Below are 20,993 nucleotides of genomic sequence, written 5' to 3' on the forward strand. Positions count from 1 at the left end.
CCCATAAAGGGGCGGGAAGGGGACGCAGGGAAGAATCACGTGGAGGCTCCAGCCACGCATGCGCACAAAGCCTTGAAGTTTAAAGGGGATTTCACCACCAGCAGAAGCTGGGTTGTTGTGAGTTTTCTGGACTCTCTGGCCATGTTCCAGAAACATTCTCTCCTGACGCAGTGACATTCCCAGTCCAGCACTCCAACGCCTTAAATCAAGAAATAGTACAAAGATGTACAGAGATACTCACAGGAACATCTCAGTAAGCGAGAGTCCAAAAGTGGCAGGCTAAAGCCTGGAACCTCAATCCATGGCTGATACCAAATGAGGAAACTCCCCCCTGAGCTCACAGAAGAGTGGACGAGCTGAAAGTCTGTTGTTGAAGACTTTCGTGGCTGGAATCACTGGATTGTAGGTTTTTTCAGGCTATATGGCCATGTTCTAGAGCAGGGGTCCTCAAACTAAGGCCCGGGGGCCGGATCCGGCCCTCCAAGGTCATTTACCCGGCCCTCGCTCTGGGTCAACCTAAGTCTGAAACGACTTGAAAGCACACAACAACAACAATCCTATCTCATCATCCAAAAGCAGGCCCACCCTTCCCATTGAAATACTAATAAGTTAATATTTGTTCTTCATTTTAAAGTATTTTTGCACTACAATTAAGATATGTGCAGTGTGCATTCATTCATGTTTTTTTTTTCAAATTATAATCTGGCCCTCCAACAGTTTGAGGGACTGTGACCTGGCCCTCTGTTTAAAAGGTTTGGGGACCCCTGTTCTAGAGGCATTCTCTCCTGACGTTTCGCCTGTGTCTAGGGCAAGCATCCTCAGAGGTAGTGAGGTGAGGTGGCTACCTCTGAGGATGCTTGCCATAGATGCAGGCGAAACGTCAGGAGAGAATGCCTCTAGAACAAGGCCATATAGCCGGAAAAAAACCACAACAACCGAGCTGAAAGTCGTTGAACAGACTGCACTCTGGCACCACGAGATGCAGGGCCAACCTTAAGAAATAGGGCCACAAACTGGAGTCCACAACATGCGAGTGTGGAGAAGAGCAAACCACAGAAACCCTGCCACATGCACAATGGAGAATCTTCTTGCAGGAACATCAGAGGCACTCCAAGTGGCCAGCTACTGGTCAAAGAACATTTAATATGCCAAGTTTTTTTTTTAAAAAAACTTGTTTTTTAAATGCATTGCAACTGTACCCATGGTTTGCTCCTAATATGATAAATAAATAAAAAATATTATCAAGATTATATCTATATATATTATATTATTAGCATAGCACAACTCTAGATTCCTAGCGTTGGAAGACACATCAAAGACCATCCAGTCCATCCTATAATAGCTGATAGATAAGATGGGAAGATAGGCAGAATAGATAAATAATCAAATAGATAGATATTCCTCGAGTTGGGAGGGCCCCCAAGCAATCCAAATCAATTTTATGAAATAAATGTTGTTCATTCGTTCAGTGGTTTCCGACTCTTCGTGACCTCATGGACCAGCCCATGCCAGAGCTCACTGTTAGCCGTCACCACCCCCAGCTCCTTCAAGGTCAATCCAGTCATGTCAAAGATCCCATCCATCCATCTTGCCCTTGGTCGGCCCCTCTTCCCTTTTCCTTCCATTTTCCCCAGCATTATTGTCTTCTCTAAAGCCTTCCTTTCTTCTCATAATGTGGCTAAAGTCCTTCAACTTTGTCTGTACTATCCTTCCCTCCAATGAGTAGTCGGGCTTTATTTCCTGGAGGATGGACTGGTTGGATCTTCTCGCAGTCCAAGGCACTCTCAGAACTTTCCTCCAGCACCACAGTTTGAAAGCATCTCTCTTCCTTCGCTCTGCCTTCCCTAAGATCCAGCTCTCACATCTGTAGGTGTCTACGGGGAATACCATTGCTTTAACTCTGTGGATCTTCGTTGCCAGTGTAATGTCTCAACTCTTCACTATTTTATCGAGATTGAACATTGCTCTCCTCCCAAGAAGTAAGTGTCACCTGATTTCCTGGCTGCCGTCTGTGTCTGCAGTAATCTTTGCACCTAGAAATATGAAGTCTGTCACGGCCTCCACGTTTTCTCCCTCTATTTCCCAATTGTCAATCATTCTTGTTGCCATAATCTTGGGGCTTTTTTATGTTGAGCTGCAACCCAGCTTTTGCGCTTTCTTCTTTCACCTTGATTAGAAGGCTCCTCAGCTCCTCCTTGCTTTCGGCCATCAGAGTGGTGTCATCTGCATATCTGAGGTTGTTAATGTTTCTTCCAGCAATTTTCACCCCAGCCTTGCATTCGTCAAGCCCCACAGGTCGCATGATGTGTTCTGCATGCAAGTTAAATATGTTGGGGGAGTGTATACAACCTCGCTATATGCCTTTCCCAACATTGAACCAGCCTGTTGTTCCATGATCAGTCAGTGCTTCTCAGCCTGGGGTCCCCAGATGTTTTTGGCCTTCAACTCCCAGAAATCCCAACAGCTGGTAAACCGGCTAGGATTTCTGGGAGTTGTAGGCCAAAAACATCTGGGGACCCCAGGTTGAGAAGCACTGATATTTATTTATTTATCGTGTCATCAGCAACCATTGTATTACAATTCTAACAGAGCAAAACAAACACAGAGATTAAAAAGAAAAGGGGAAAAAAGGAAAAAAACCACACAGATTTTGCAAATTTGGTAGTTGTTTAAATGTCCTTTGACCAGTATCTGGCCACTTGGAGTGCCTCTGGTGTTGCCGCAAGAAGGTCCTCCATTGTGCATGTGCCAGGGCTCAGGGTGCATTGCAGCAGGTGGTCAGTAGTTTGTTCTTCTCCGCACTCGCATGCCGAGGATTCCACCCTGTAGCCCCATTTCTTAAGATTGGCTCTGCATCTCGTGGTGCCAGAGCGCAGTCTGTTCAGCGCCTTCCAAGTCGCCATGTCCTCTGTGTGCCCAGGGGGGAGTCTCTCATCTGGTATCACCCATGAAATGAGGTGCTGGGTTTGGGCCTGCCACTTTTGGACTCTCGCTTGCTGGGGTGTTCCAGCGAGTGTCTCTGTAGATCTTAGAAAACTATTTCTAGATTTAAGTCGTTGACGTGCTGGCTGATACCCAAACAGGGGATGAGCTGGAGATGTCTCTGCCTTGGTCCTTTCACTATTGGCTGCTACTTCCCGGCGGATGTCAGGTGGTGCAATACCGGCTAAGCAGTCTAATTTCTCCAGTGGTGTAGGGCGCAGACATCCCATGATAATGCGGCATGTCTCATTAAGAGCCACATCTACTGTTTTAGTGTGGTGAGATGTGTTCCACACTGAGCATGCATACTCAGCAGCAGAGTAGCATCGCACTGATAGATAGATAGGAAAATAGATAGACCCTAGGATGGCCCGCCACCTAGAGGGGAAACGCGTAAGAAGAGCTCTGACTTCCTAGATAGTGAGTTGCGCCTGCGCACACGCCTCTCGTGCATTGGCCTCTCCTTCCCAGAAGGCAAATCGTACGCTTCGAGGTTGATCAGCGCGGCCTCTTCGGCGCGGGGGCTGCCGGGAGTTGTGGTCCCACCGCCGTTCTTCGCGGAGGCTGTGACGCTACATCCGGGTCTCGGTCTTCTGAGGTGGGAAGAACGACGGCGCCAAGATGGCGGCCTGCGGTTCCTGCGCGGCGGCGGCACGGCTCCTCAGCGCGTCCCTCCCTTCGGCGCGAAGAGGTAACTCCCTAACGGAGACCGAGGCTTCAGCCGCGCGCTAGGCCTCACTCCTGGTTTCGAGCTTTTCAAGGCCCTTGTTTAGGTTTTTAACAGCCCTGTGTTAACCCTGTGTTAACTTCCATGTTATGGATCTGATGATTGATTGATTGATTTATATTCTGCTTTATCTCTCCCTACGGAGGCTTAAAGCGGTTCCCAATCAATAACATTGCAATAATAACACAATATTATCATTATATATATTATCAGCAGTGTTGCATTTAATATATTGGTATTGTTATATGACTATTATTATATATTGTACTGTATTATTATTAGTCTTATATTCTGTTATTTTATAATATTATCAATAGTATATGTATATATAATATAATATATTATAACCATAGCATTATATTTAATTTAATTTATTTCTCGTGTCAGGGCAACCAGTCAATTATATTACATTTCTAACAGAACAAAGCAAACAAACAGAGAAAATACAAAATGTGTGAGTTTGGTAGTTGATTGAGCATTATATTAGTATTATATATATATATATATATATATATATATATATATATTGTTCTCCCAGATGAACCAATATTGCCAGCTTCCGTGCCTCTTCCATGAAAATAAGGCTGGGTATTATATTCATTTTTGCTCCAAAAGATACATTATTTTTAGGGGACGTCTTTATTTTTTAATGTACAAAAATCTCCATTTATTAATGTACAAAAATCTCTCATCCAAATCTTTAATGATAAATCGTCCTTATATTTATCACTGCTATATGCTATCTGCACCTCACTCATTAGCTCTATCCTCTAATATTTATTTTTTATTTATTTATTTAAAACTATTTATTTAATATTGTGACCCCAGTCCGCCCACCCCATTACAAGACATTGAACTTTGCAGTTGGTTGTTGGTTTGAATGTTCGCTTTATATGCTGCTTAATGTTGTTGCTTTTATTTTGTTATATTGCTTTATTATTATGTTGTTGATAGGCATTTTAATGTGTTATGTTTTAATTGTTGGACTTGGCCCCATGTAAGCCGTTCGAGTCCCTTTGGGTAGATGAAGGCAGGGTATAAAAATACATTTATTATTTTTATTATTATGGCACCCCCTTGGGTATTTATAAACACTTAATTATAATTTACAATATTATTTATTTTAAGTGTTAATGTCAGTAATAATAATAATAATAATAATAATAATAATAATAATAATAAACCTGGGGAGGCCTTGCTCTCGATCCCGCCTGCATCACAAGCACGGCTGGCGGGGACGAGGGACAGGGCCTTCTCTGTGGTGGCCCCTCGGCTGTGGAACGCCCTTCCCATGGACATTAGATCAGCTCCTTCGTTAATGGTGTTTCGAAGAAAATTAAAAACCTGGCTGTTTGAACAGGCATTCGGATAAACAGTGCAATGAATATGATGACTATAGGAACGGAATTATGGATGACAAATTGGATCACGACTCTAGTTACGAGACGTTAATGTGTTGTTATTGATGTGTCATTACTTGGTATACTATGCTGTTAATGGTTTTTAAATTGTATGTTGTTATGATTGACTTTCTGCTCTTGTTGTGAACCGCGTTGAGTCGCCTATGGGCTGAGAAACAGCGGTATACAAGCAAAGTAAATAAATAAATATTTATACCCCACTAACATCTCCCGAAGGACTCGGTGCGGCTTACAAGAGGCCGAGGCCCAACACATCAATAAAACAATAGCATAAAAAATACAACAATAAATAAACTCATTAAAAACTCATAAAGCAAGCAAATAAAACAAGTAATAATATTATTAATTTATATTTTATTACATTGATATTTTATAATTCAATATGTCCATCATCCATTGCAACTGATGTACCAAATGCAACTGCCTGGCTGACAATCTTAACTTAAATGTTTCTCGATTCCTAAACACATTCAGACTCTTTACAGTGAATCCAGTGGTGGTGGGCAGTGTTGGAACCATAGTGATAATCATCCTAAGCAAGTATTGTAGTTGAACTATCAAAAGGATGCAGCATTCACATTCAAACACTTAAACCCAAGCCCACCCATGCTTTTATTCATTGCATGACGTTCAGACAGCTTTGGCACTGGGTTAAAGGGAGCTTCCTAAAGCTGTCTCACTCAACATTGTTCATAGTACAAGATGTTGGCTTTTTCCTTATCTCAGTTGTCTTCAGCAGTTGCTTATGATTTCTCTGTGAAAGAGTGTGTGTTTGGTGTGTGTGTGTGTGTAGGGATGCAGATACCCCTTATCTGACAAATTGCCTGTGGGATGGTTTTCAAAAGATAGTACAAGAGAAGTCTGTCCTTGCTTAGAAGAGCTCTCACCTTGACCCCTCCCTCCATTCCATCATTTGGTACTTCAAACAATTGAACTGCAGAATAAAGCTGTGATCCAAGGGCTTCTCTTGGCTTACTGCCCCAATTAATTAATATTCCTGTTTCCCCAGTACATGAACTGAAAAAGTTTCCCATCACAATACCACCATTCTTTTTGATGTTTCAGTAGATTTGATATCCAGGGCTTTGCCAACTTAGGAAACTAACTGATTTAAGGTTGTGTTCGGACTGGGACTAAAATAATCTGAGCCTCTAGTATGCAGTACTTTAGTGTCAATTGCTAGGCTGGCAGTGAAGATGAATAATGCTTGGGATAATAATGCTTGGGATACTATCTCTGCTTGGGAACCCTCAATGTTGTCATGAGATCATTCTTTTGAGTAGTTGTCATTAAGGAGAGTCAAGGTTGATGCTCTTCTAACATTTATGTGCTGTGACCCGCCTTGGGTAAGAAATAAAATTATTGCTGCTGTTATTACTACTATTATTTATTAATCTATTACATTTTTTCAAGTCATTTGTCCGGGATACTTTTAGGCCTAATCAAGAGTTTGCTTTAAAAACTGATCCAGAAATTGAAAATTGATAATTTGATCATTGGTGTCTCTGGCCCACTTGACAGTTTGGTTCCTTCATAAAAAAAAAAAGCTTGCTTTGTGCAGGGAAGCTACAGCTGCACAATCTTCCATTCATTTCAGTAGAAACTGGGGCTCCAAGTAGGAATTCCTTGGCACACATGGACATAGTTCCATCAATGCCTTGTATATATGGATCTGTTTATTTCACTGGTGTGTCATGATGAAAAATATTATGTGCAGATTTGATAAATGTGCATTTAATATGTATGGTATAAATTAATTATATGAAATGGGGCCTAATTGAGCTGAAGACACAATTCTTAGGAGATTGGAAGCCTGGAAAACTACAAGAAAGAGGTGAAGAACTTGGGAACTATAATTACAAGTTGCTGAACTTCCTGATGCTGATAAGAGCTGTGGCAATGATTAACTGATGAACTTTTGGGCAAAAACAAGTTGTTTACATTAATCAGAGACAATGACTCTTTTAAGCAAGGAATTCAACACTGTATTATTATTATTATTATTATTATTAAACTTTATTTGTGCCCCGCTAGCATCTCCCGAAGGTCTCGATGCGGCTTACAAAGGCCAAGGCCTCAACATAACAACAACATAAAACAATACAACTCAAAGCAAATCAAAAACATAAAGCAATATCAACAAAACATTACATCATAAACACAGTAAAACCAAGGCTCCTTACATTTGCCAACATCACTTAAGGAAATGTATACAAGGTTCCTTACATTACAGGAAGTAAACAAGGCTCCTTGATAAGGAAAACCAATTAAATAAAGTCAACATCTGTTCAGGAACTGATGGAATCAACATGTTTTAGTTGTTTCAGTAATTTACAACTTTGGAACAACATTAGCAGAAATATTGCTATATAAGAGATTGTATTACAGTCCAAAAATTTTGACAGACAATGGTGCTGTTCACCTGCTATGCTCTGCTCCTTGGGAAGGCGAGAGGCGGTGTATGTACTTTGGAGTGTGTCAAATCTGCAATGGAAAACAGGATTCTGGACACTTGGCTTCCTTTTCTCAAGGGAAGAGAAAGGAGTGTGATTTGGAGTCATTTTCTTAGGGGAAAAGGATGCATTTTGGAGTTTTAGAAGTTTTAGTGCGTTGGCAGATTTGTAAGGAAGCGGTCTGGCCTAAGAGATGTTCTTCTCCAAGGAGGGAGAAACATATATAGTAATATTTGTATGCATAAGGGTGAATGAATATAGATGTGTGTGAATGGTGAATAAAAATGTAATTCCTTGTAGGTAGTCTGAGAATCCAATATAGCTATGGTACATAGAATCTGTATGTCTAATGTTGTTCTTTGTGTAGTTCTGTAAAAGTTCTGATACATCCTCTCATACTGAAAATTGCATTAAAAAGAACCTTTGTTTGAAAAGTATTCATGACAGGTGTACAATAATGACAGTCAAGTGCAGTGTTGTTTCGTGATCACATTTTGGAACATGATGAATATAATAAATAATACTTTATTTATATACCGCCCTATCTCCCCAGGGGGCACTCAGGTGACAATCAAAAGTAACAGAGTGACAAACATTCAGTGTCAAAGCAAAAAAACAACAAATCTCTACTTGCTAGTAGAGATGCTCTTCTAGTGAAACTTGCAAGGACCTTTTGTATGGCCTTGATCACAGTCCTTGATGGAATCAACTACTTTATTGCAGCAAAGTTCTAAATATGCAAATGGGCAAACTGTTTTTAATGTAAGTTGGCTGTGTTCATTATCTAAAGCAAAATAACTTCTTTCTTTTCAGGTATTACGTGTGGCCGTTCTTGTTTTCCAGTTTTAGGAATAATTGGGACTTTTGAAACTCAGTCTCTAAGGACTGTTCCCTTTAGAACTTTTTCAGAAACACCGACATACTTTGCTTCAAAAGATGGTGCAAGTAAAGATGGTTCAGGAGATGGCACTAAGGTATGTGACATTTTAAATATAGCTTGCGCTTAACGGACAGCAATTCGCTCTACTTTCCCAGTGAAATATTTAATGGAAATTTCCATTTGAGTATCCATAACTACAGAAAGCACAGAAACAAAGACATTCAGGTCAGACAGCATGCCAGACAATAGATAAGGGGACTTAAACTGTGAATTAACATTTTGACTTCATCTTAATTGAACAACAATATCCATGCATTACAGAGGAGAGAATTGTTGAATTTGTCTTGGTGGAAGGCAAAAGCAAAAAAAAAAAAAAATCAGTTTCCAGATTGAATACTTGGAAACTCAGATAATTAAGCATAATCTAAACTGTAAGCCAGAATCTAATGTGATGTCTAAATTGAGCCATTAAAAAGCCTCAAAAAATTGGTTACTTCTCTATTCAGGACTGCTGTTTCACTTATTAGAAATACTTAGTCTGTGGTTCTCTGTAGAAAGATCACTTGATGGTTTATAGGTGGGGCTGGCTTCATTAATCAGCCTTATTGGGTCTCTGCCTGACCTCTAATCCTATTGTAGGTGTACTACCAATTAATGGGGCAGGCTAGCCTAGCTTCCGCTAGCTCTCATTACCTGTTGACCTGGATTCTTTGTTTGTGCAAATTACAAGTGTGTGGAGATGGAGATGAATCTTCCATTTATTTTCTACTTTTCCTCTAGGCATTAGGCCCAATGAAAAGAAGAATGCAAGAATGTTGGCCTAGTGAGAAAGGGAGGCCCTGCTCTCAGTCGCACCTTTTTCCCAGGCGTGACTGGTGGGGACGAGAGACAGGGTCTTCTCAGTAATGGCCCCTCGGCTGTGGAATTCCCTTCCCAGGGATATCAGATCAGCCCCCTCCCTTTTGATCTTTTGTAAAAGAGTAAAAACATCGCTCTTTGATCAAACCTTTGCAGAACATATGCAATAGACAAATTTTATTTATTTATTTCCTATATTTATATCCTGCCCTTCTTACCCCCGAGGAGGGACTCACAAACACGGTGTCATCATAATAAAACAATCAACAATACATTAAAATATTAGAAATATTAAAACAGTAATTAAAACAATTGATTAACACACGCCTATTAAAATCAAGAGTCTAAAATCCAGTCCAGGTCAAATCATTGCCATAAGTGTTAAAATCATCTTTTACTTGCTGCTCACTAGTCGAATGCTTGTTCCCAAAGCCAGGTCTTGGTTTTTCTTCTAAAAGACAGGAGGGAGGTGGCCATTCTGATGTCTCTGAATTTGGTGCATGGACTATGATTATGAATAGCGTGGTTTAACAGTGATGATCCTGGTTAATGTTTTATATGTTCCGATGTTGTTTATATTCCTATTTTTAAATGTTTATTGTAATTTTACATTATTTTAATGGCATTGGATAGCTGCCTATGTTGTAAAGCCGCCTTGAGTCCTCTTCGGGGTGGAGAAAAGTAGGGTAGAAATGGCATAATAAATAAATTCCTGAGAACAACTTGCCTTGCAGACCTGGAGCTGGTAGTGTTGTTTATTTTCTTCTTTAAGTTTCCTTCAATATAAATTATCACTACTAATCCTTTAGTCATCATGCCCATTTCTAACAGGTATTTCAGGGAGTCACAGCTTTGCTGTAAATATTTGGCTGCCGTGTTTAGATAATAAACTGCACAAAGCAGCATTTCTAAACCTGGGGGTTGGGACCCAGGGGACGGAGGTCACCAAAAACCATCAGAAAACACATTGCTGATGGCCTTAAGAACCCCTTTGGCAGAGAAGGCTGAAGAGCTCTCTGCCTGTCCTTCTCTCCCTTTTTGAAAACAGATGGTGAATCCTCCCACCAAAAGCCCTCCTCCTGCTGTGATTGGCCGGCCTCTCAGCCAAGGGGAGGGCTGTTTCTGAGACTCCCAAGTGGGGAGGGGAGAACAGGCATGCTCAATGCTTGGCAGCGTAGTGCACATGTGCAGGTGAGGAAGAGCGTGTAAGGCTGTAGAGAGGCTCATGTCCCTTCAACGCAGGGGGAAAGTGCCCATATGATGTGGAACTGAAATTGGCCCAGCAGCATCAGGAGGAAGAGCACCATTGTGGTTTGGGTTCAGAGGGCTCTTTGATTGTAGGTGAACTATAAATCCCAGCAACTTCAACTCCCAAATGACAAAATCAATCCCCACCAGTATTCAAATTTTGCCATATCAGGTATTTGTGCCAAATTTGATCCAGATCCATCATTATTTGGGTTCACAGTGCTCTCCAGATGTACGTGAACTACATCTCCCCTAAATCACTGTCAGTCTCCCAAATCCCTCCAGTATTTTCTGTTGGTCATTGGGGTTCTGTGTGGGAAGTTTGGCCCAATTGTATCGCTGGTGGAGTTCAGAATGCTTTGTGATTGTAGGTGAACTATAAATCCCAGCAACTACAACTCCCAAATGTCAAGGTCTACTTTCCCCAAACTCTATCGGTGTTCACATTTGGGTATATTGAGTATCCATTCCTAGTTTGGTCCAGATCCATCATTCTTTGAGTCCACAGTGCTCTCTGGATGTAGGTGAACTACAACTCTAAAACTCAAGGTCAATGCCCACCAAACTCTTCCAGTATTTTTCTGTTGGTCACGGGAGTTCTGTGTGCCACGTTTGGTTCATTTCCATCGTTGGTGGAGTTCAGAATGCTCTTTGATTGTGGGTAAACTATAAATCCCAGCAACTACAATTCCCAAATGGCAAAATCCACACACACACACACACACACACACACACACACACACCCAACCCACCAGTATTCAGATTTGGGCGTATCGAGTATTTGTGCCAAATTTGGTCCAATGAATGAAAATTAATCTTGCATATCAGATATTTACATTCCGATTCATAACAGTGGCAAAATTACAGTTATGAAGTAGCAAGGAAAATAATGTTATGGTTGGGGGTCACCACAACATGAAGAATTGTATTAAGGGGTTGAGGCATTGGGAAGGTTGAGAAATCACTAGCATAAAGGGAAGTTGAAGGGAGGTAAAACAGGCAAGGTACAAGTAGAACGTCTCCAGTTTGTGATCGGCAACTCTTCGTAGTGGTGGGGAATCATGTAAAATGTAACTAGTTAGAAATGTTCTGACTGGATCTAAATAATCAAACTACTATTTCATTTACTTCCACTAGAAAACGGCTGGTGAAGGCAACAGTAAAAAGTCTGGTGCTGGAAGCTCTGGGAAAGGTGGAAACCAGCTGCGTTGCCCAAAGTGTGGTGACTTATGCACACACGTCGAGACCTTTGTGTGTAAGTTTTCACTGTTTGCATTTATTTGAATCTGAATATCTCATATCATTGTTGTCTAAGTGATATATGATATTGACAGCAAGTTTGACTATTTATAAACATGAAATGATTCTGGAATAAGTTTGATGTTACATCTGAGAGATAGAATGAATATGTTGTAGCCACACACAGTGTGGGATTGTTACATTGTACTTAAAAGGCTTTGCCTCCAGGCATTGTGATCTTTCTGATTTAACTGGTAGGCAAACAGTGAGCAAATTGCACTTTTCAAAATGCTTGCAACACAATTGACCAACAATTTGATTGCCATATTTGATGGTTTTAAGGGCATTACAGTATTGAGAACCCCAGAAGCCCCTACATTAAGCAGCATTTGTAGCATATAACAGTCATGGTCTTTCCAAGCGATTTGTAATTGCTTAATTAGGAAGGTATTTTACCTCTTGGATATTGTATGTGTCACATTTCTTGTTAGTCAGGTGAAGTTATAAGGAGCAGGATTTTGAATTCTTTGAGATTAATGTCTTCCTATTGTTTTCTTCCTGGGGTGTTCTTTGTTTGTAGTAGTTGATTTATAGGCAGCTGTTTTCCACCCAAGAACCAGGACATGAAAAAAGACACTGGAGATTTTAGAGACAAGAGTTGCACCTTATCACTGCAGAGCCTGACTCAGTATTTATTTTAGCAATAGGCACCTTTCAACATGCCTGGGAGGCAGGGTCAGAACATGGCTTTCTTTTGTTACTGATATATTGCATCACAAACATGACTGTGCTTCCCTTTTGCAATCAGAAGGGTTGGAAATAGATCATTTCAGTTATTGGAAGAAACCAGTCTGAGAGCCACCTACTTGTAGAGGGATTTAAGAGGCATGATGGTTTAGTTCCAACATGACAATTGCTTCAGTTTTATTTCTCACATTAGATATCCAGTCTCCTACATGAAATTTAAGGCAGATGTCCCATTTTATTTTCCGAAGAGCCACTTGAATCTGATCAGTCTGTATTTGAGAGAGGATTAGTTGCAGAAAGAGATGTGTCCCACAGTAACCAGCATGTTTTCCTTTTCATGTCTAAAATAGCCTTTTTGGTTTGGATAAACAGTATAATTTTTACAGAGGAATGGATATGACTGTGAATTTTCCAGGAAAACTATCGGCAATAAAAGGTGTTTTGTTTTAAATTTCGTGTCTAAAGCATTGCATAAATAAGTATAAAATTGATAAAATAGAGGGAGCACAAACAGGTAGACAATTTTAGATCAAAAACGGGCAACAGCAACCCCATTGTCTGCAGCTTTAAACAATCCTTCCTCTTTGCATGAGGCAGGGCATGGTGGGCAAGCATACAGATGCAGAGTTGTTTGTTGTGTTCCGCAGTTGCACAAGGTGGAGGATTCTTCTATGTTGTGCCATTTTGCCAGGTTGTCTTTTGTTCTGCCCACTCCACTTCTGAGTTGTTCAGGGAGTCCAAGTTGCCCATTCTTGGTTTGCCCCTCCAGGTAGACCCTTGTGGGGGGGGGGGCATCCAATTGGGATTTCCTGGCTTAGCTGCCCAGAGGGATGCTCTTGCTCTTGCTGAAGGAACATTAAGAGGAGCAGTGATTCTCAGAAAGCTTTTCTTTGCTTTGAGTCTCTTGAGAGGAGGCTGATAGCCATGCTTTCAGTGTTCAGTCTTATTTCTCTCACAGCAGCAACTTCCCATCACACATCAGGTTGGGGGGGGGGGCAATGCCAGCTAGCTTATAGAGTCTATCAATAGGTGTAGGTTTGAGACATCCTGCATGTTACGTTCAGTGCTATATTCACCTGCTTTGCATGGGCAGACTTGTTCCAAACAGGGCAGGCATACTCATCAGTTGAGTCAAGTCTGGTTTTACTGTGCTGTTTTATATTGTTGATTTTATCTGTTATTTCATATTTTGTTATTATGTATTTTGTTATTGTCTGTTTATTATGTTGTATTATTTTGGGCTTGGCTTCATGTTAGCTGCCCCGAGTCCCCTTTGGGGAGATGGTGGCGGGTTATAAATAAAGTGTATTATTATTATTATTATTATTATTATTATTATTATTATTTTACTATACAGCAGCTGAATACTCTGAAATATAAATAGTATTTTCCCACTGCCTGATAATCATTTGGTTCCTGTGTAGCACAGTAGGCACAAAAATAATAAATAAGAGGTATTTGAGTTTCCATTGGTCAAATGCACATTTGTTTGTCATTGCATCTCAGTTGTTGAAAGGCCTTTAACAGTGCAAAGGTCTGTAGCAGCGTTTTTCATGTGACTAATCTTTTATGTGGAGTAAGTCATGCAGCACCTACATGAGCCTGAGGGCATTCTAGGACATCAGCAAGAACTGAAACAGTTGGATGGGAATCTATCCTTCTGTATTTGTGCAATACTGTATAAGTGATAGGATCACGTTTATTCTAAAGGGAAGAATGATAGCTGTGGTGCTTAGTTTTGTTTTGTTTCTCCTTTAACTCCAAAGATTCCTTTGATTCTTCTTAGAAAGGCCCAACTATTTACAGTCTATTTTACAGAATATCTGCTACAACCTCTTGGAGATTTTTTAAAAGGTCCTAGGCCCAGCTGTGGAAATAACAGCTTCTTTGGTGGAACACTGTTATATGTAGTTCTGGTTATGCAAAGAGATGATATACTTGAATGAGAACCGGCAAAACTCCTTGTTGGCTAAGGGGCTAGATACATCTTTTACTTCACAAAAAGAAAAGGGTGGCAGGGACGTGGCAACATGCCTCCTTGGATGCCAAGGGTCTTGCCAGTCAATTATGGCATCATATGTTCGTTGCTGGTGTGGTTTTTCCTGCTTGAGGAGTGCCTAGGGTGTTACTGCAGACTTCTTTGGACAAAATGACTTATGGAATAACAGTCACCTTGCAGAACAGCTTTGGTAACCTGATTTAAATCTTACTAAAGGAAACAAAACCAAAGTCTTCTTATTTGCATCTATTTGAAACCTGTGGGAGCCAGGCCCCTAACCAGTGCAGCCTTTGTGGTGACATATTTTCCATTTCTTGTGTAAAAGTAGCATGCCAGAAATTATTTTAGGGGAGGGTTTTCCTCTAAAATAAGACAACCCAGACCAGTTGGGTATTTTGAAAACAGAACCAGATTGCACTTAAAAGTCGAGTATAGTAGTAGATACAGAGATCAGAAAAGATTCAATACCACTGTTTTTGTGAGTAGGGTGGACAAATGTAGCAGATTGGATGCATCTATTTAGACCCTAACTGTACTTACTTGGTCATTATTCACCAGGGCAGGCATGGTCCAACTTTGGCCCTCCAGGTGTTTGGGACTTCAACTCCCACAATTCCTAACACCCAGTAGGCTGTTAAGAATTGTGGGAGTTGGAGTCCAAAACACCTGGAGGGCCAAAGTTGGCCCATGCCTGGACTAGGGGAATACCTACTACACTTAAACCAGTAGTGATTGGCCATTTAAAGCCAAAGACTTGCTTTATATTACTTCTGTAGGACAAAAACCGGTTTTGCTGCCTTGTTTTGGTATTCCTTTGAATCGGTATTCTTTTTTATCTGTTACATTGCTAAGACTTACAAGTTGCTGTTCATTCTGAGCAGATGAGAGAGAAAACGTTGTTTTCAAAAGAAGCACCTTTGTACCTTAAACAAAAAAATAACAGTTTCTTTTACAGTTCTTAATGGTTTTTCTTCTACCTTTGGAACTCAGAAATCTTACTAGAATATATGTTGCACAATAGTAACGCTTGTTGATTTGCCTTGCTCAACACACTAAAAATAGTCTTAGAAATATGACCTGATATCAGGGGAAGGGTGAACACACAATAAGTCATCTGTCCTAAGGAAATCTTCCTGGGTCGCAATAAATACCATCAGATTTAATTTAAGGTTGGACAATGTAAAAGACAATTGCCCCCAGAGTTTGCAGTAGTTGCTGTTTTTTCTTCTTCTCCTTTTAGAGGCATAGGGCTCCTTGATATAGTTACAGTTCATCTGCCCAGAACACCTCCCACCTTATCAGTGCCCTGGAATTTGTATGAGCCCAGCTCATATTCCCTGTTTGAAATCTGACATGGAGGATTATTGGAATGTTTAATACTGAGTAGGTGTGAAGGGTCCTAGGTGGTGGGATTTTTCCCTTTTGAACTGGGAATTGAATGCACACAAATCTGGAATTCACTCTCAGAGCTAGACTCGGTGTTGTATTTGTTTAACAGCTTTCCATCCATTTTTCTCTTTATGCATGTAGAAGAAATAGCTGATAGTGTTTGGTATAAATGTGATTTGGAAGTAGAAAGAAATTTTGACTGGTGATTTCAAGACTGTAAATTGTGCATGAAATGTTAAGACAAGGATCCTCAATCTTTTTAAACAGAGGGCCAAGTCACAGTTCCTCAATCTGTTGGAGGGCCGGATTATAATTTGCAAAAAACATGAATAAATTCCTATGCACACTGCATATATCTTACTTGTAGTGCAAAAAAACACACTTAAAAACAAAACAATAATTAAAATGAAGAGCAATTTTTAACAAATATAAACTTATTAGTATTTCAATGGGAAGTGTGGGCCTGCTTTTGGCTGATGAGATAGAATTGTTGTTGTTGTTGTTGTTGTTGTTGTTATTGTTGTGTACTTTCAAGTCGTTTCATGGCTTAGGTTGACCCTGAGCGAGGGCCAGGTAAATGACCTTGGAGGGCCATATCCAGCCCCCGGGCCTTAGTTTGAGGACCCCTGTACTTAACAGATTGTGGAAATGTTAAGAGATTGTTTTGTTAAAAGTATATCGTGATGTAAAGTAGGGCAAAGCACACCTTCCAGATTGAACTGTAGCCCACAAACAGTCAAGGTTTTGGAACGCAGGGGACGCTGTAGAAGGCTGCACTTTGCTCATTACTGTTATAAAAGAATGAGATGATACTTACTGTCCTTGAGAGTATAAATCAAAGTACAGAAATAAATGCTCAAACCGAGATCAGGGAGTATTTGGTCCTCTAGATTGTTTGGCGGTTTAACCCCCAGATCTTTTATCTGGGAGTTAGGAACTGGAGAAGTTGGAGTTAGAAATGCCTGAGAGGTAATTAAGAGCTGGAGGAGTTCTCATCCATAATGTCTGGAAGGTCAGAGATTCCCCACAGGTGCTCTCAACTAGGGCTTTTTTGTAAGCTTTTCCTGTTTGTAACTCCTTTCCAACTGAGAAATTTGTATGCAACGTGGGAAAATAACTATATAAAATAAATATACGAACTAGTTTACTGATCACGGATCAGAATTTGCAAGGCTTGCTAAACAGGCTGATCTTGCTTTTTGTGGAGTACAACTGAAGCATTTTCTTCCGAGTCCATTGTAAGTGCGGCATGTTGTTGCTAACAGATTTGTATCAACCGTAGCATTCAGAAACCTCTGACAGGTTCCAAATTTTTCATGACCCCAACATTTAGCTTTTCTGTTCAATGTGTTCTTTTATCAATTGGGCTGATATTAATCCACTCTAGTGGGCTGGACGTGTGGTTGTTGCCAAATCGCTCAGAACTCACTTGTTTTTACCATTGTTTCACAGCCTCTACTCGCTTTGTGAAATGTGAAAAATGCCACCACTTCTTTGTGGTGTTATCAGAAGCGGACTCCAAGAAGAGCATCATTAAAGAACCAGAGTCTGCAGCGGAAGCTGTGAAGTTGGCCTTCCAGCAGAAGCCACCACCTCCACCGAAAAAAGTAAAGGAGTGTTTTTTTAATTGAGTGTAGCAGTCTCCATTTTTTAAGTAAAAGGGGGAGAATGAGCTAATTTCATAATCTTAAGAAAAATATGCCAGTTTGCTTCCGAGCTCAATTCAAAGTCCTGGCCTTAGCCTGTAAATCCCTAAACAGTTCCAGCCCCGTTTGCTTGCTTGTTTGCTTGCTTGCTTGCTTGCTGGTTTTAGGCATTTCTACCCTGCCTTTCTCACCCCGGAGGTTACCTGTCTAAACATATCTCCCTTTATGATCTGGTACGATTTTTAAGATCTTCTGGGGAGGCCCTGCTCTCGGTCCCGCCCCCATCGCGGACGCAGTTGGCGGGGACAAGAGACAAGGCCTTCTCAGTGGTGGCCCCACGACTGTGGAACTCCATCCCCAGTGACATCAGAACACCCTCCTCATTCTTAAGCTTCAAAAAAATCTTAAAACCTGGCTATTCCAGCAAACCTTTGGGGATTAATATGACCCTTACGTATGACAGAATCTGTAAGAACAGTGAAGCAATCGGTTTAATGTTTATAAGGCTTAGTTGGTGCTAGACCTTTGATATGTTTTAATCATTTGAAAGATTATAATTAATTTGTATGTTTTTACAGTTTTAATATTGTATGTTATTGTTATTGTCAGAATCTGGCATTGAATTATTGGCATAATTTGTAAACCGCCCTGAGGTTGTCGCCCCCCACCCCACCCCTCCAAGATGAGAAAGGTTGGATATGAGCACAATATACAGGGTTAGTCAAAATGCATAGGCCAATAAGCCATTCAATTGAATGGCTTATTGGCCTATGCATTTTGACTAACCCTGTATATATATATATATATATATATATATATATATATATATATATATAAATAAATAAGCTTGATCTTACAGTATTAGCCCTAATGCTGACTAGAGCTGAAAGAAGTTGAAAGCTGAGAGCAGCCTTAAGGGCCAGATTTGCCCACTTGCTCTGTGGGGAAGGAAGCCTTTAAAAAGTACCAAGGTCCAGATATGAGTTGTTCATCATTGATTAAAACAATGAGCTCAACAGCTTACAGGATAAGGAGAGGAATTCTCAAGCCTTACTACCTCAAAGTGAATGAAGAAAAGGGATACGCTGTATGTACACAAGTCCAATGCACCATCAAATGTAAAGCACACTACAATTTTCCAAACCCTGAAAAAAAATGCTGGCAAATGTAATGCACAGGGGCAAAAAGTGTGCTCTTTGTTATTTGGCCAAAAAGGTGCCATTACAGTTTCTGGCTGCTTAGAATCCCTTCTTAAACAAAAAAGTGTTAGGACAGCAAAACTTCCAGCATTGGAAAAGAAAATCATGGGGTGTATCTACGCTGTAGAACGAATCCACTTTAACTTCCTTGTGGCCCAATGCTATGGAGTCATGGGGGCTGTAGTTTTGCAACATCTTGAGCCTTCTCTGCCAAAGGATGCTGATGCCTCACCAAACTACAAATCCCAGGATTGCATAGCATTGAACCAGGGCAATTAGATATGACGTCCCTCAAATAGGAGCACCAGGTGCTCCTGAAGCAGCTTCCACTTTGGTTTTGACTCAGCATTATGATTCATATATTTCTTGAATCTAATGCACACCCTAATTTTGGCAAAGCCAATTAGCAAAAAAAAAAAAAAAAAAAAAGGATTAGCTTTATCTCACAGACCTCACTACCTCTGAGGATGCTTGTCATAGATGCAGGTGAAACGTCAAGATAAATGCCTCTAGAACATGGCCCTATAGCCCGAAAAAACCCACAAGAACCTAGATTAGCTTTACATTTGAGTAAATAGGATATTTTAAAATAGAGGCCCACTTGTGAACCCCATAGTGACCCGCAATTAAATAGGAAATACAAGTTTCATTGGTTATTTGTATTAAGTAGGTATTTTTTTAAAAAAGTCAGACATCAATTTGTTTTTCCCTTTGTTTGCTTGCCAGATTTATAACTACCTCGACAAGTATGTAGTTGGCCAGTGTTTTGCCAAGAAGGTGCTTTCGGTTGCTGTGTACAATCATTATAAGAGAATCTATAACAATATTCCTGCCACTCTGAGACAGCAAGCTGAAGTGGAAAAGCAGACTTCCATAACGCCAAGAGGTGCGTATAGCCTTTTCTGTTGTATGTTTTGATGGCCTGGGACTATCATTTGAGCTGTTGCCCACCTTGGTCTAATCCTGGTCCAAATTTCAGAGGTTCGGGGAGGGGCATGTTTAAAATGTGTTTAAAGCACCTGGAACGATCTCAGACCAGTAAATAAATAAATAAATAATGTATTATTAATATAACAAGACACCCTACATCACTGAGAGGAAAAGAGAAGGGAAGAAGATGGTACATTTTATTAAGGCAACTGTTGGAATGAAATAGTAATTCCTGTAGTGATTGCTGGAAACATTCAAAGAGGAAGAGTCCATTGAAGTCCGTTGGAGGTGATGGAAGTAGCTATGTATTGCCTGTCTTGCTGCTTCTACTTCACTGAATTACATTTTCCCTCACTTTGAAAAAACAATGTTTTTCATGAAAATGAACAAAATCTGGCTACCTGTATTTTAAAAAAACTCTAAAATCAAAGAGCAACACTAAAAAAAACAGGGGAATTCTGGGCAGGAAACAGTCAGAGCCAGCTAACACCTCCCAAAAAAGGATCACCCACACAGGAAGCAGCCAGGCTTTCAATGCTAATTAAGATGGTTAGTTGCCACATTCACCCTTGCCTCAAGCTGACAAGATTTCTTTCTCCCACCCTAGACATTATTCCATAGATATAGAAACCCCACTTGCATAGTTTCCAACAGACCTCAGAACCTCTGAGGATGCCTGCCATAGATGTGGGCAAAACGTCAGGAGAGAATGCTTCTGGAACATGGCCATACAGCCTAGAAAACCCCCAGCAACCCAATGTTTATGATGAACATACTGCATCCATATTCCCCTGCGTTGCAGACAAAGGGTGCATTTCTTTCAAATGATCCTTCAACAAATTACTACTACTACTACTACTACTACTAAAGTGTCCTTGAGATATAATATTAAATGCCATAGGGCACTCTTATTGACCTAACATTTCAATGCAGTGTCTATGAAGCTATCACAAAAACATACCATCGAGAGCAAAGAAGCCATGACCAGCAGGTTATACCTCCTGTTTGAAACAAATAAATACAGAGTAATGAAATTGTGATTTCGACCACAGAATAATAATAATAATAATAAAACTTTATTTCTACCCCGCCACCATCTCCCTGATGGAGACTCGGAGCGGCTTACATGGGGCCAAGCCCGGACAACATAATACAGCAATGAAATCAAAACATATACAAAAAGCAACAACAACATTATCAAAATAACATTAAAAAAACAATCCAATAAACACAATCACAGTAAGGATGACATTGGGCGGGCCACATATTCAGGAT

At 40.4% G+C, this 20,993-nt stretch overlaps 1 protein-coding gene across 2 annotated transcripts in view; it reads left to right on the forward strand.

Moving 5' to 3' along the window:
• The first annotated feature begins 3,562 nt into the window (after nt 1-3,562).
• Nucleotides 3,563-20,993, forward strand: part of CLPX (caseinolytic mitochondrial matrix peptidase chaperone subunit X) — a 31,576-nt gene continuing 14,145 nt past the window's right edge. For both annotated transcript variants that reach the window (XM_060755621.2, XM_060755622.2), the window contains exons 1-5: nt 3,563-3,673; nt 8,397-8,557; nt 11,707-11,824; nt 17,396-17,550; nt 19,515-19,674. In XM_060755621.2, the coding sequence (XP_060611604.1) occupies nt 3,604-3,673; nt 8,397-8,557; nt 11,707-11,824; nt 17,396-17,550; nt 19,515-19,674 (664 nt within the window). In that variant the 5' untranslated portion in view covers nt 3,563-3,603. The remainder of the gene's footprint in view (nt 3,674-8,396; nt 8,558-11,706; nt 11,825-17,395; nt 17,551-19,514; nt 19,675-20,993) is intronic.

Source organism: Anolis sagrei, chromosome 9, assembly GCF_037176765.1.
Source record: "Anolis sagrei isolate rAnoSag1 chromosome 9, rAnoSag1.mat, whole genome shotgun sequence".
NCBI lineage: Eukaryota > Metazoa > Chordata > Lepidosauria > Squamata > Dactyloidae > Anolis > Anolis sagrei.